General features: G+C 50.7%; 1 protein-coding gene across 3 annotated transcripts in view; it reads left to right on the top strand.

Annotated features, from left to right (window-relative positions):
• The window catches only part of LRRC20 (leucine rich repeat containing 20), a gene marked incomplete at its 3' end in the record, with an annotated part of 67,754 nt that overhangs the window by 3,311 nt on the left and 48,735 nt on the right, over window positions 1-15,708 (top strand). For 2 of the 3 annotated variants that reach the window (XM_081267113.1, XM_081267114.1), the window contains exon 2: window positions 1,228-1,372. In XM_081267113.1, the coding sequence (XP_081123239.1) occupies window positions 1,291-1,372 (82 nt within the window). In that variant the 5' untranslated portion in view covers window positions 1,228-1,290. Of the gene's footprint in view, window positions 1-1,227; window positions 1,373-15,708 lie in introns of those variants that run through there. The other variant, XM_081267112.1, reaches the window with a different exon arrangement.

Here is a 15,708-nt window from a genome sequence, read left to right as displayed (position 1 = left end):
AGGTGGGTATTACTAGACCTACTAGAAGAAACTGGGGCTCAGAGTAGTTAAAAAACTCTCCCAAGCTGTCTTAGCTACTAATGGTGGAGTTGGACATTCTGCCTATCAAACAGGCTTTCCCCCTGCACCCGTGTGTCTCTGGCCTTCAGTGTCAGCCTCCCTGGTGAAACACACACATGCAGAACACCATTGACTCTGCTGGGCAGGTAGATGGGCTTGGCCTTGCTCTGCTTTTCCAGCTGAGCCCATGGGCACTGTTCTCGGTCTGCCAGCAGCTCTGAGCACTGTCTCCCTCCCTTTCTCCCTGCCTTTCCCATCTGCCCTCGAACAAGCTCCCTGGAATCCCTGAGTTATCTGGGAAGCTGGGATTGGGGCCTAGGGACAAAGACCTTGACCTCAAGTTCCTTCTCTCTTTGTGGGGTGCTGCTGTTATCAATATGGAGCAGGCCTGGTCATTGTCACTCACTCCCTTTGACCTTGTTCAGGCCACTTAGCCACTTCCTATGCCTTAGTTTCCTTCTCAGTAATAAACAGAGGGTTGAGGACATTTTTATATCTTAATACCTTATTATTTTATCTCCCTTACCCTTCTCAAAGGCGTCCTCCCTGGCGATCAGGTCCCCTTCTCTCGTTTCTAGCACCTCCCCCTTTTCTTGGAGATCAACCCAGCATCAGTCTGATAATCAGGTCTGCAGGCTGATGCTGTAACCTTCCCTTCCTGTTGGCACTTGGGGAGGCAATTTCTAGAGACCCATCCACCTGTCACACTGAGCTCCAATTTGCCTTGGAGTCTCCACCTCCTGCCGTGCACAGGGAGCCTGGCAGATGTGGGTGGGGTGAACAGGGGAGCTGGAGCAATTGTGCACATAGAGCCCTGACTCAGAGGTCGCAGTATGGAGGGACAGGTGTCTTTCCCCTGCCCTTGGCTGTGTCCTGCTTCCTCCTTGGTGCGCCACCTGTTGAATCACAGGCCAGTGCACATCTGAGTCCTTACACCCACCTGGCAACTGAGGAGGTCACACATGTTGATCCTCCCAGAGAAGCAGCAGGGCCCAGCTGCCCTCACCCTCTGACAGGCGCATCAGCTCTTCCAAAGGCTGAGCTGCCTGTGGCCAGAGAGGAGGTAAGTGGCCTGAGGCCCCCTGTAGGCTTCCTGGGTTCCTGGGGAGGAGGTGCATGGGGCGAGCCCCAGCAGGATGGTGCTTCATGGCCCTGCATTTCCTCTAGGCACAGGCCCCTTTGTGAGCAGCAGACCGGCCTGGGGGCTGGCAGCGGGATACCCCAGTCTGCATGCTGAAGAAGATGGGTGAGGCCGTGGCCAGAGTTGCACGGAAGGTCAACGAAACGGTGGAGAGCGGCTCTGACACTCTGGGTGAGTGGGGACAAGGCTTTTCCAACTGACCTGTGGAGTTCAGTGTAGAGATGGTCTAGAAAGAGCTGAAGGGGTCAGTCTCAGGTGCGCCTTGTCAGGAGGGAGTCATGGATCTTTCCCTGTAGTGGTGGAACTGTGTTAGTCTGTTCATGCTGGGTCCCAGCATACGACACATTTTTTACCATGGGATATGGCCAAAGAGGTTTGAAAAATGCTAGAAAATGGGTCTGGGTCTGTGGTTGTGGCTCAGCGGTAGAGCGCTTGCCTAGCACATTCGAGGCGCTGGGTTCGATCCTCAGTACCACATAAAAATAAATAAATAAAATAAAGGTATTGTTGCCAACTACAACTAAAAAAAAAAAAAAATAGTGCTAGAAAATGGAGCCTGAGGCTGGGTGCGGTAGCACACACCTGTAATCAATCCCAGGAACTCAGGAGTCTGAGGCAGGAGGATTGCAGGTTTGAGGCCAGCTTCAGCAAATTAGTGAGGCCCTCAGCAACTTAGACCTGTCTCAAAATAAAAAATAAAAAGGGCTGGGGATGTGGCTCAGTGGTAAAGTGCCCCTGGGTTCAATCCCCAGTACAAAAAAAAAAAAAGAAGAAAGAAAAAGAAAATGGAGAGTGTGTGCTTATCCTTGGACTGCAATGATTCTGAGTGTGTGTGTGCCCCTGGACCAGCCGAAGATATCGGGCCACCAGCGCTGGCTGAGTAGCCCTTGTGCATGGCCCTGTGCTGGATGCCTCGGAGTGTTCTCTTGTTGAACTTCCCTGTGATGAATCATACCTGCTGGGTGTGCCCAGCCCCCCTCTGCAGATGAGGAGAAGATGCAGGAGCACAGGCAGAGTGGGCTCTTTTGAGATCACTCAGCCAGGAGGCCCCTTTGCACTCCCTTCACACTGCTTGAACTGTGTCGTATGTGCCTTTCTTTTTAACCCAGAGGCACTCTACCACTGAGCTACATCCCCAGCCCATTTTACATTTTATTTTTTAATTGTTGTTGCAGTCCTCCTGCTCAGCCTCCCATACAGCTGGGATTACAGTTACACACCACCACGCCCGGCCTGCCGCAGGGGTCTTTCGCTTTGAACTGCTCTTAGCCTGGTAGCTCCTCAGGTACCCCAGGACAGACCATCCCGTTTAATCAACAGATACTTATGACAAGGGTCAGCAGGGGATGCTGTGCATCTACCTAGGTGTGTGTACATGAATGACATGCGTGTGTGTGTGTGTGTGTGTGTGTGAGAGAGAGAGAGAGAGAGATCGATCCCTGGAGTGTAAGCACCACTGCAGAGCCACAGCTGTATTCTGGGAACCCAGAGGACAGAGGACTAGGGTAGTCTTTTCTTGGGGATGATCATGCAAATAGTCAGGTGGCTTTGAGTTAAGTCTTTGACACAAAGAAAGGAATTCCATAGGCAGGTGTGTGTGTGTGTGCACGTCTGTCTGTCTATGTTTTTCTGTCCATCTGGCAAAGGAGCATTTCTATACTGGTTACTGCTCGAGCAAAGACCCAGACCCTGGCCTTTCTGTGAGCAGCCAGGCGTGTCTGAATGCAGCTCCCAAGGCAGGGGGTGATGGCTCAAGAAGTGGAAGGGCACTTAGTCTTTAGGATGGGTTTGGTCAGGGCCTCTTTCAGGAGGCCCTCACCCTGACCCCGTTCACCCCTGCTGGCTTCCTGCTCTCTAGCACCCAGCCAGCATCCCTAGAGGTCAGGGACCCTGTGATCTTTTGCTCCTGTCTCCCTGCCCCAGCCGGAGCCCAGCACAGGGTCAGGTGCTGTGTTGCATAGGGAGGTGCTGGCTGAGCTGAGCCGAGGAGGGCGAGGGTCTCCTCTACCAGCAGACTGACTTGACGATGATTGCTGGCTCTGGAGGAAGCTCTGGGGAGCCGCATGGTGGGGAGCTATTGGCTGTGGGCCCTGAGTCAAGGAGTCCTGGATTCTGCACTACTCTCTGACATGGTTGTGCTTGGCCCAGTATTTGAGGCTGACCACCACTGATACTGTGGCTGACAGCCAGGCTTTGGCTCTCGGGGGGGCCTGGAGGTGAATCCCCACTCTGTCACCTGCTAGCTTAGTACCTTTGCAGATTGCTTAACCCGTCTGAACCTCAGTTTCTTCATCTGTAAAATGAGCTTGGTAATTGTGTCTACCTCATCAGGGTGGTTAGGAGCAATTATAATGCCTGTAAGGTGCTTGGTATGTAGGCAGCTCAGTAGATGGCAGTGATTATTTTTAATTTTTTTCTCATCACTGAAAGCTAGAGGTGGGGCCCAAATCCTGCGTGACGCAAACACTACCTCCAGGTGTCAGCCAACCAGGTCTCTCTCTGCTGGGCCAGCTTCTATTGGCGACTTCAGTACAAATTGATAAATCTCTGGGTCGAATCACCTACACTTATGTTAGAATGTCACAGGTTAGAGGGACATATACAACTCTATCTCATTCAGTTGTGGCAAGGGTACAGGGGCTGCGGGGGTAGGGGGAGGAGGGGAGGCTTCCTGGGGACAGCTATGAGGACACAGGTATCCTAGGCAGTGGGAGGGAGAGAGAGGCCCCTGCCGAGGTATCACTGCTGCATGGGGCAGGGGGTGAGGGATGGTACCCAGTAGGTAGATGGTTTGGCTTTGCTGGGGAGTTTGGGCTTCAGCTTCTGTGGACCAGAGATTGTAAACTCAGATGTCCCCATGGGCCCCTTGGGGGTTTCTGTGAACTGGCGAGTTGGCAGCTGCCTTGGGTGAGGTGTGTGGGGCGCTTAGGGGAAGGAGTGCCACAGTAGCTCCTCTGCACCGTCCAGGGTCCACGCCCACCAAGGAACTCAAGCCAGGCCTCTGGCTCCCTGCCAGGCCACTAACTGAGTGGCACCAGACTTAGGCCTTTGCCCTACCACGCAGCCCTCGGTGGGTGTGGAAGTTCAGTGAGTGTGGCAAAGCCCTCTCCAACCTGGGAGAGCCATGAGCCATGGTGGCCCTGGCTGAAGGTGGAGACGCCCAGGCGGTGGGGACCAGGCCTTTAAAGGTAGGATTGGACAATAGGGAGCCTTTTTACCTCTATAGTGGTCAGAGAAGAAGCAAAATATCAGCGCAGGCCACTGTGGGTGCCTAAAGTCCTGACCCTTGGGAAGTGGGGCTGACCAGGCTCATGCAGCCTGGGAGGTCTGGGATCTAAGCAGTCAGTGAGTATTAAGCACCTGCTGTGTGCAAGGTGCTGGAGAGCTCACTGGATGTGTACAGTAGTGCTCTGGGCCTGAGCCCAGCCCACCACCCATGAGATAGAGAGCAGCGACGCATAGGCTCGGCCATCAGCTGGAGCCCAGGTTATAATTCAGAGGAGGAGTGCGGCTGGGAGTTCATATAGTCCAGGAAAGTTTTCTGGAGGAGGTGGAAATGGAACTGGGTGACTCAGTATGGTTCCTATGTGAACCAGCAAACAGTCTAAGCAGCCTCAGCATCCCGCTCTAGACGATGGCTTAGATCAATTTTGTCACAGCTGTACAGTGTCAGTTGTGTAGCCATTAACAATGGTGAGTAACTGTCCAATGTATGCTTAAATAAAGACCAGCACATTCTTATATATGATGTGCTTGGGGGAAAAAAAAAAAACAAGGATCCCAAACTGTGTGTATGATAATATACCAAATATGTTAAACATGTGTATTTATGTAGAAGAGAAAATGAAAGGAAACAAAACAAGATGCAAATGAAAATTATAAAACAATAGTTTGTATTTTATAAATGTTCTATGATAATGCATTTCTTTTTTTCTTTTTTCTTTTTTTTAATTAATTTTTGAAACAAGATCTTGCTCTGTTGCCAAGCTAGGCTTGAATTCGAAATCCTCCTGCCTCAGCTCCTGAGTGACTGGAATTACAGATGGGCACCATGGTGCCCAGTTCCTTGTATTTCTCTTAAAACTAGAGGAGGATAGATTTTTAAGAAGGACTACCTGGTACTATAGCAGGTGGAAAAAACACAAGTCAGGGGTGCTCATCTTTTTTTTTTTTTTTTTTTTTTTTTTTTTTACCAGGGATTGAACGCAGGGGCACTCAACCACTGAGCCACCCCCCAGCCCTATTTTATATTTATTGTGAGACAGGGTAGGATTGGACAAGGTAGTTGCTTAGGGCCTTGCTAAATTGCTGAGGCTGGCTTTGAACTTGCCATCCTCCTGCCTCTGCTTCTGGAGCTGCTGGCATTACAGGTGAGCGCCACCACCCCTGACTTGGGGTGACTTTAAAGTGGGATCATTACAGCAGAAAAGCAGGACGTGGAAAGGCCTAAAAACTGAACCAGGAGGCATGGCTGCCTTGCGTGGAGGCATTGCCGTGGGCTGGGAAGAGAGGAACCAAGTTCACTTGGGCCGCAGTGTTGGATGGCACCTTTGGTACTTTTTAATGCTTTCAAGAGTCTTGTGTTTTCTGACTCTGAGGATTCCTGTCTGTTCATTTATAGAGAATTCCTGGTTACTAGCTGTTGGTATATTGCTCTTACCCATTCCTTGAGTCTCTTTTGTCAGGAATCCCTGCAGGCCCTACTCTGTATCTCCTTTTTTTTTTTTTTTTTTGAGGTACAGGGCTTGAACTCAGGGGCACTTGACCACGAAGCCACATTCCCCAGCCCTTTTCTTTTCCTTTTTGATTTTTTTTTAGTTATAGATGGACACAATATCTTCATTTCTTTATTTTTATGTGGTACTGAGAGTCGAACTCAGTGCCTCACATGTGCCAGGCAGACGCTGGACCACTAGCTACAGCTCCAGCCCCAATTCCCCAGCCCTATTTTGTATTTTATTAGAGATAGGGTCTCACTGAGTTGCTTAGGGCCTCACTGAGTTGCTGAGGCTGGCTTTGAACTCAAGATCCTCCTGCCTCAGCCTCCTGAGCTGCTGGGATTCCAGGCATGTGCTGAGGCACCCGGCCTCCTTCTGTATCTTTTTGCTTTCTTTGGGCCACAGCTGAGGGATTTCTTCAGGTCTGTCCTCCATTTCACTCTTTGCTTCTTTGTTTGTGTTTAACCCACTGAGCCTTCCATTGCAGTTAAAATTTTTAATTCCATGTTTTCAAAAGTTCTATTTGGTTCTCTTAATAATCTGATTGAATATGCTCTGGATTCTCTTCGGATCCAATGAATTTTATGTAAAAAGGAATTTGATTTAAAGGAATAACATCATTTCTTTCTTAAGTGTTCAACTCTTATTTCTCTAACTATGAGTTCTTTGTACTTATCTTTTGGAACTTTACTTCTTCTGTAAAAGGGTGTTCTTAGGGTGCAGGTCTGCTGTCCCGCCAACTCTTGTCACAGTGGGTTGTTCTGGGTGAACCTTAGGTAATTTTGGGCCCTGGGCTCGGGCCTTGCAGTGCCTCTTCTGTGTAATCCTGAGTTGAAGGGCTGTGTCCTCGAGGAGCTGTGTTTGTGACTGTGTGAGTGACAGCCTAGGAGCCTGTCTTCTCTTGACTTCTCAGCCCTCGCGGTTTCTGGGCCTTAGGGGTGGTGACTCCTCAAACCCTAAGGATAGGCCTGTGATTTCAGAATCTTTGGGGAAGGTGTTTTATTCACTTCAGTGCCCAGGCCAAGACCGGACTGCTCTCCAGTAATCAAAAAGGAGATTTCCCCCGGTTTATTCTTTTTCTGAGAAGGTGGTCCTTCAAACCCCAGCTTTTCGCAGGGGTCTTGACTCCCCACCTCAAGCCAGGCTCAAAATGACATTTCTGGGCCCCTTTGGGCTTTGAAACCTAGGCCCCTGGGTGACCCAGACTGACCTACCAGCCCAGGGCCTTGGAGCATCTGCACCCGCCCACCCTCTGCCTCCCAGACTCCTCTGTGGGGCCTGCTCTTAGGAAATTCCAGGCATCATTGTAAACACCTTTCCAGTTTTGACTTTTTTCAAGTCAAAAAAACCAGAGGCTAATATCTACTGTTGTGCCTGATGTCAACAGAGTTGTTAGGATGACCCAGGTGGTGATGAGGCAGTGGGGACACCCCCTGGGCCGCTTCCCGGGGCAGATGTCCCTTGGTCAGTTCCTCCACTCCTGCAGAGTCTTCCAAAGGGCGGTCCTGGGCATTGGTCTGAGGACTGAATCAGTTCTGGTTAAAATGCCTATTCATGAGCTCTGCTCCAGAGCTTTGAAATAGAATCTCTGTGGGTAGGAAGGGAGTGGTCTGCCATTTAGCCAGCCTCCCAGGTAACTCTCCTAGACCTTGAGTGCCCTCCTGTCCACAGGTTCTGTATCCTTGGAGTCAACCAACTAAGGATAGAAACTGCTTAGAAAAAACTGGGCCTGTTCTGAACACTACAGACTTTGTTCTTGCCATCATTTTAAAAACAAGGCAGTGTGATGATTTATGTAGCATTCATAGCATTTGGGTACCGAAAGCAATCTAGAGATTACAGTCTACAGGAGGGGATGTGGGGTTATATGCAACTGCCATGCCATTTTAATTGAGAGACTTGAGCATCCCTGGATTTTGGTATTGGTGGGAATCCTAGAACCAGTCCCCCGTGGATACCAAGAGAGAACTATTTATTTTATCATGGTATCATTTATATAAATCTATTATTTTAAGTATGCAATCCTGAGCGTTTTGACATATAATGACGTATCACCACATCATGGGTCCCAACCTTTCTAGCACCTCGGAAAATTCCCTCGTGCTCCTTTGCAAACAAATTTGCCTCTGTTCCCTGTACCTGGAAGTGACCCATCTTTTCCCCATTCCTATGTTTTTGCCTTTTTAAGAAATATGCAAATGGGATCCTATAGTATACAGCACCTCAGGCGGGGCTCCTTGTATTTGGGCATATTGTGTTTGGTTTGTGTGAATCAGTAGGTGGGTTCCTTTCCTTCCCCCTTCCCCCGCTTCTTCTGCTTTTCCCCCCGACCTCTGCCCCTTTCCCATACTGGGGATGGAACCCAGAGTCACTTTACCACCAAGCTACATCTCCAACCCCTTTTATTTTATTTTGAGTCAGGGTCTCACTAAGTTGCCCAGGCTAGCCTTGGGTGACTGGGACTGTGGGCCATGCCTGCACACCTGGCTTAGAGGGTTCCTTTTGGTCTGAGTAGTATTATGCCGCATAGATTACCATCTTCTCTTTATTCATTCATCTGTTGGAGGACATTTGGATCATTTCCAGTTTTTTCCATCATAAGTTAAAGCCTGTAAATGTTCACATACAGGTGAAGGCAGGTTTCATTTGTCTTGGGCCCATAAGGGGGTAGGATTGCTAGATTGCCTGTGTGAGAGCATGTTTGGCTATTAGAACCAGCCCCACTCACAGCCAGAGTTCCAATTCCTTCTTGTCCTCTTCAACACTGTTGGTTTTTGTTGTTGTTGTTGTTGTTGTTGTTCTGAATTGAATCCAGGGGCGCTTTACCACTGAGCCACACCCCCAGCTCTTTGTAGTTTTTATTTAGAGACAGGGTCTTGTTGAGTTGCTGAGGCTGTTCTTGAACTTGCCATCCTCCTGCCTCAGCCTCCTGAGCCGCTGGGATTACAGGCGTGTGTCACCAACGCCTAGCTCTCTTCAACACTCTGTGTGGTTTTTAATTTTATATATTCTTTTAGTTGCATAATGGCATCTCCTTGTGACTTTAATTTACGGTTCTTTGATGAAAAATGATGTTGAACGTCTTTTCATGTGCCTCCTGGCCATCTAGCTGTCTTTGATAAAATGTCTATTCTAATCTTTTGGCCATTTCAAAGAATGGGTTTTCTCATTAAGTTGCAAAGTTCTTTATATATTCTAGAGGCAAATTCATTATCAGGTACGTGTTTTGATAGTACAGTTTCCATCCTCTGCCTTGTCTTTTGTTCTCTTAACAGTGTCTTTTGAAAAGCAGATATTTTTAATTTGGTGGTAAAGTCCAATTTATCAATTTTTTTTGGGGGGGAGGGGGATGCCAGGGATTGAATTCAAGGGCACTTGACCACTGATCCACATTCCCAGCCCTATTTTATAATTTATTTAGAGATAGGATCTCACTGAGTTGCTTAGGGCCTTGCTAAGTTTCTGAGGCTGGCTTTGAACTTTCAATCCTCCTGTCTTAGCCTCCCAAGATGCTGGTATTATAGGCATGGGCCACTGCACCCGGCCCTCATTTTTTTCTTTTAAATACATTTATTTAAACATTTTTTTCATGTATTATTTTTTAGTTGTAGGTGGACACAATACCTTTATTTTATGTTTATGCGGTGCTGAGGATCGAACCCAGTGCCCCATGCATGCCAGGCGAGCACTCTACCACTGAGCCCCAGCCCCAGCCCTTAACTACATTGTAAATACATTTCTTTTAATTTTTTTCTTTTTAATAATACAGCACTTCTGTTGTTATATCCAGGGAATCTTTGGCTAGCTCAAGGTCACAAGATTTCTTCCTATCAGATCATCTGGGTATTTGGCTATTGGGTAAACATTTTTTTAAATTTTATTTTTAATTTTTTAGTTGTAGATTAACACAATATCTTTATTTTATTTATTTATGTGGTGCTGAGGGTCGAACCCAGTCCCTCTCATGTGCTAGGCAAGCACTCTACCACTGAGCTGCAGCCCTGGCCCCAGGGTGATTGTATGGATCATGTGTCCTTCTCTAGAGCTCTGGAAGGTACATTCTCGGAGAGAGCGCCTGGAGATGTACATTTGATGAACCTTGCATTTTGAGAATTCCTGGCTTACTGTTTACAGTTTGGAGATTTCTGGGCAGGGCTCTGGGTGTGTGTGAGTGTATGTGAGAGAGAATATGAATATGACATGTTCCTGAGAATCAGCAGCTAGTCTGGGAGCCATGAAATCCCTGAGTAGGGAGACCAGGGCTAGTGAGGGGTAAGGTGGTGTGTGGTTATATCCCCCTCCACACCTGCCTTTGCTCTCTCCCAGGCTCACCTACACTTCAGCCAAAGTGCTGTTGTCCTAGACCCACCAGCAGGTGGCACCCTTTCACCACCCAGCAGGCGTAGGGAACCTGAGCCCTGACCAGGTTGTTGGTGGGTGAGTGCTAGGTCCTAACAAGGGCATCCCCTCCCGCCAGCTCACTTCCTGTATTTACACTTCAAGATGATCCTGCAGGGATGTGAGCTTACAACCTGCTTTTTGGAACAAGGGTACCTAGAAAGAGAGCATTCAGGAAGCAGTTTAATACCCGATAACTGGATCATAACTGCCTTCTTAATTAAAAAATCCACTTCTTGCTGGGTACCTTGGTGCACACCTGTTATCCCAGCAGCTCAGGAGGCCGAGGTAGCAGGATTGTGAGTTCGAAGCCAGCCTCAGCAACACAGTGAGAACTTAAGCAATTCAGTGAGACCTTGTCTCTAGATAAAAATACAAAATACGGCTGGTGATGTGGCTCACTGGTAAAGTGTCCCTGGGTTCAATCCTTGGTACCCCCCAAGATAAATAAGCAAAAAAACTTAATTAAACACACATTGAGTACTTGCTGTGTTTGCTCTGCCCAGAGAACCTGCTTGCAGAGTGTCCAGTCTGGAGGGGGAAGCAGACCACTCTGTCTGTCTGTCTGTCTCTCACACATACACTGAGGAGGGCGAGTAGCCAGGGCTACAGCAGGAGCAGTTTGTCTGCCTTGTTGAGTGGTGGCCTTGGCCTTGGTCGAGGCTTGTTGGCCTGCATTTCTAGGGCAAAGGAAGGAAGCTGTCACCTGTGGGGGTGGAGGGTGTGGACCTGGGGAGTCCTCAGGGTCAGCCAGGTGGAGTAGGCCGCTTAACCACCTGCATGTCCCTTACCTGTAGATGTTTTGTGGGCACAGGGGAGGGATGGGCTCCCAGGGCAGCCCCCAGACACGGGGCTCCTGTCTCTGCTCCCCTCGAGGGCTGAATTCTTGGCTCTGCCATCTTGCTCCCTGCCTCTCCTGGGGCTGCAGGCTGCGAGTTGGCCAGGCAGGGAAGGGGACGGAGGTATCCACTGCAGAGCCCCCTGCTGCTTTCCTGAGGGGAGAGCCCTCTCCCAGCCCTGCTCCATGTGGTACGATGTCAGGGGTCACCAGAAACCTTCTTCCTAAAATGCCATCTTTAGACACGGTCTCTGGATTGAGGGTCCTGGGAGGCCAAGAATGACCCTCCACGTCATCTCCCCTGTGAGGGCTTTTCTATTTTGAGGGCTCAGTATTTATTTGAAAGGCAGGCTTTGAGTCTCTGGGCGGGCCTTTCTGTGTCCTGACACTAATGAGCCTTCTTGGGCTGGATTGCTGGTGGTGGGGGCTGTCCTGTGTGGGGGGTTCAGCAACCTCCCCAGCCACTGCCCCCCACTGCTGGTTGTCTTCGTCCATCTGTCCAGGCTGCCTAGCACAGCACCATGGATTGAGCAGCTTATGCACAACAGAAATGTACTTCCCGTGGTTCTGGAGGCTGGTAAGTCCGGGACTGTAGTGCCAGCAGATTTGGTGTCTTGGAGAGATTCTGTTCCAGCTGTCTTCTTGCAGGGTAATCTCACTGTGCAATGGGGGAGGGACCTCTCTGGGGTCTCTCTTCTGAGGCTGCTAGTCCTGTGTGCGAGGGTCCCTTCACGACCTACTTACGTCCCCAAGGCCCACCTCCAAAGGCCATCCTTTTATGAATTAGGTTCTAACCGATGAATTTGGGGGAGCACCATTCTGTCTGTAGCTCTAGTAGTACCCCCTCCCCTAGTTGTGACTACCAGAGCTGTCTCCAGACAGTACTAAATGTCCCCAGGGGGCAAAATGGCCCTGGCTGAGACCCCTCTCTAGGAGGCCACCCTGTAAGCTGTTAGCACGGGCCTGGTGCTGGCAACTCTGCAGGGCAGGCTTCTTGCCACGTGGAGTTTGGTGAGCTGCAGGAAGACAGCTGCTCTCTCATAGGAAGGGCTTCCACCTAGAGGTTAGGAGTTGGGGGTCCCAAACCGCGGGCTGACTCCTAGCTGATGGGCCAGGTTCCCTTCTGTAAAGCATGGGACTCCAGCCCTGGCCAGCTGCAGCTCTCTCTGTGTTAACCCTCGATGGCTTCCCCTTACAGAGTAAAGCCCAAACTTGTAGCACAGAGCCTCAGGCCCATTGGGCGGGGTGGCGCAGGCCTGTAATCCCAGCGGCTCAGGAGGCTGAGGCGGGAGGACTGCAGGTTCAAAGCCAGCCTCAGCAACAGTGAAACTGTAAGCACCCTAGAGAGACTCTGTCTCAAAATATAAACTTAAAAAGGGCTGGGGATGTGGGCTGGGTTGTGGCTCAGTGGCAGAGCGCTTGCCTTGCAAATGTGATGCACTGGGTTCGATCCTCAGCACCACATAAAACAAACAAAATAATAAGATATTGTGTCCATGTATGACTAAAAAATATTAAAAAAAAATAAGGTCTGGGGATGTGGTTCAGTGGTTAAGCACCCCTGGGTTCAATCCCCAGTACCAAAAAAAGCCTCAGGCCTTTGCGATGCTGCTCCCTTTGTGGAGGGCTCCCCTCCCTGGGCCCCCTGTGGCTGAGCCCTTCTCAAGTTCTGAGGCCCAGCCTGAATGCTTGTTTTTTGGCCATTTCTCCCAGACCTTCCCCTCTAAGTGTGCTTCATCCAGTCATGTTTCTTAATAAAGCTATAAAAATTTATGTACTTACAGGAAAGTCCATAAAACAATAGAACAGTTCATTGTTCAATAGAACAATGCAGCGCTCAGCACCGCCACCACCCAGGTGTAGACATAGACCATGAGCAGAAGCTCCTCCCACCCCCAGAGGTCGCCAGTGTCCTGTGTGATGAGCCTTCCCCTGTCTTTGCTTTAGTTTTACCATGTGTGTCTGCACCTCTGTATAGTTGAGTTTGCCTTGTTTTTACGCTCCATGCACATGGATTTGTAAGGCATATAGCTTTGTCTGTTTACCGCTCAGCCTTGTGATTTTGAGAAGCCTCCATGGGGGAACTTGTAGCCGTAGTCTGTTCTTTTGTTCACGGTTGTATAATGTTCTACAGTGTGCACAAACCCCAGTAACTCAACCCATGCCACCGTATGTGGACGCGCCATGCTGCTGTGACCGTTCCTCGCGCATCCCTGGTGTGCAGTGTGCACCAGGCTCTGGGTGGTGAGTGCCCCTAGGGAAGGCATCATTCAGGCTGGCCTGGGCTCTGGCTACATGTGTGGCACGGGGGGACAGGGAGAGCTGGTGCGGTGGATGCCCAGTGGGTCTGCAGAGAGTGGCCTGCGGGTTCTGTCCGTGGCTGCAGAGGCAGTCAGTAAACTCTTGGGGGGACCAGGGGGTGTGAGCCTGGCAGGATGAGCCAATGCAGAGAAAGGGACGTAGGGGACACCCGGTGTGTGTGTAGGCGTTATTCAGAGGCAAAGAGCCAGCTTGGAAAGGAAAATCAGTAGAGCTTTCAGGGAGTCGGACAGCTTCACTGACAGAGATTGGCCCCGTGTGGCAGCCAGTGAGGCAGAGGGCAGGGCCTGGCCTGGGATGTGTGATGAGTGCCAGCTCTCCCCTGGGCACCTGGGGCGCTCTGACTGCTTCTGGACTGGACACCAGAGCAGCTGGTGCCTGCAAAAGTGGATGCCAAGTGCCATGTCCCCGTGTTGGGGGTACAGAGCGCACTGTTCAGGAGCGAGGAGAGGGCCGGATGGGGCTTCTGGCAAACCCTGCCCCCAGGCCTGGGTCGAGTCTTGCCTCTTTGTTCCCTGGTCACTGGGGACTCATTGGGAGCCTGTCTGGACCCCGCAGCCTCAGGGACAGGAGGAGCCATGGCGGGAAGGGGATCCGCTTGATGACAGCCTGTGGCTCCTGGGAGGGAGGAAGAGCAGATGGACCCTGGGATATGGAGAGAGGGGGTGGCTCGGCGGTGGAGCACCTGGGTTCCATCCCAGCCAACTCAAAAGCACAAAGTAGGAGTGGGGTGAGTGGCTGAGCCCCAGCACAGCTGGCCTGTTCCTTGGGTGTCTGTCTCCTGCCAGGCCGCTGGTGCAGGTGACCTGTGGTACCCTTACTGACTGGGTGAAGGAATTCCTGGTGCCATGGGCCCGACCCTCAGTTCTCCCTGCCTCACTCTTCTGTCTGCGGAAATTGCCCCAGGTGTGAGAACCGGCCTGACCTGAGCGGTCTCCCAAGGATGGTGACAGTCCCTTCACAGTGAGGAGGTTGAGACGTAGAGGGTGCAGTGACTTTGGAGCCTGGAGACAGGTCACTGGATGGTTGGACAGGCGCTTCGGTTATGTGACACTTGCAGAACGGAGTGTGAGCTGGGGAGGACTGAGTCCTGCCCTCGCTGTCTTGAACCGTGTGCACACACGACATCAGTTAAGCAGCCACACTGACGGGTTTGCATGGAAAAGGTGACATTGCTGTCAATCCTTAAAGGAAGAATTGGGGGGTAGGCTGGCAGCAGGGGACAGGAGTGGGGGCAGTCTAGGTGAAGGGTCTGTGTGGGCAGAGGCTGGGCGGCCTTGAGTGGAAGGCTCCCTGTGGGGAGGGGCAGGGCTGTGACACAGGAGGGTAGAGGTGGGCATACAGTGTCACCCTGACTACCATAGGGCAGACCCTCAGTTGCTGGTTTCTGATGTTGCTGGTTGGTGCAGTGCACAAGGTTTGGGATCTAAAGAGGGTCTGGCTGGGCACAGTGGCACGTGGCACATGCCTGTAATCCCAGTGGCTCTGGAGGCTGAGGCAAGAGGATCACCAGTTCAAAGCCAACTTTGAACTCAGCAACTTAGTGAGGCCCTAAGCAGCTCAGTGAGACCCTATCTCTAAATAAAATATAAAAAAGGGGGGGGGGCTGTGGCTGTGGCTCAGCGGTAGCACTTGCCTGGCATGTGTGTGAGGCACTGAGCTTGATTCTCAGCACCCCATATAAATAAATTAAATAAAGGTCTATCAACAACTATTAAAAAAAATATAAAAAGGGCTGGGAACGTGGCTCCGGGGTCGAGTGCCCCTGGGTTCAATCTCCAGTTCCAAAAGCAAAGTAAAGTAAAACAAAACAAAGAGGATCTGAGGACTGAAAACTCAGAGTCAAAATGACCTCTGAGTAACACTGAGAGCTCACATTTATTTAATACCCCTCCCACCCCACCCCCGGGGGCCAGGCGTCCCCGCTGCTCGCCCCACAGCCCCACAGCGGCCTTGCGATTTAATCATCCACCAGCTGTAAAATGGTCCCTCCCATTTTACAGATGAGGAAACCAAGGCACAGAAGGTCTAAGCGACTTCTCCCAGGCCACATTTACCAAGTGTCGGTGGGGAGGGGGTTAAACCCAGGCCCTCAAGGGCAGCGGAGGCCACTGTTTTGCTGGCTGGGAGCCAGGTGACGTGGCTGGTTTGTGACTAGCAAACCCATGTTGTAGGGAAATATGTGTCTTCAAGCCTGGAGTCACGCACACTGAGTTCAGGAAGTTAAATGAGTG

This window comes from Spermophilus citellus (assembly GCF_964194105.1).
Source record: "Spermophilus citellus genome assembly, chromosome: 15".
Lineage (NCBI taxonomy): Eukaryota > Metazoa > Chordata > Mammalia > Rodentia > Sciuridae > Spermophilus > Spermophilus citellus.
Note: the sequence above shows the minus strand (reverse complement) of the source record. Positions and strands in the feature narration are given on the sequence as shown.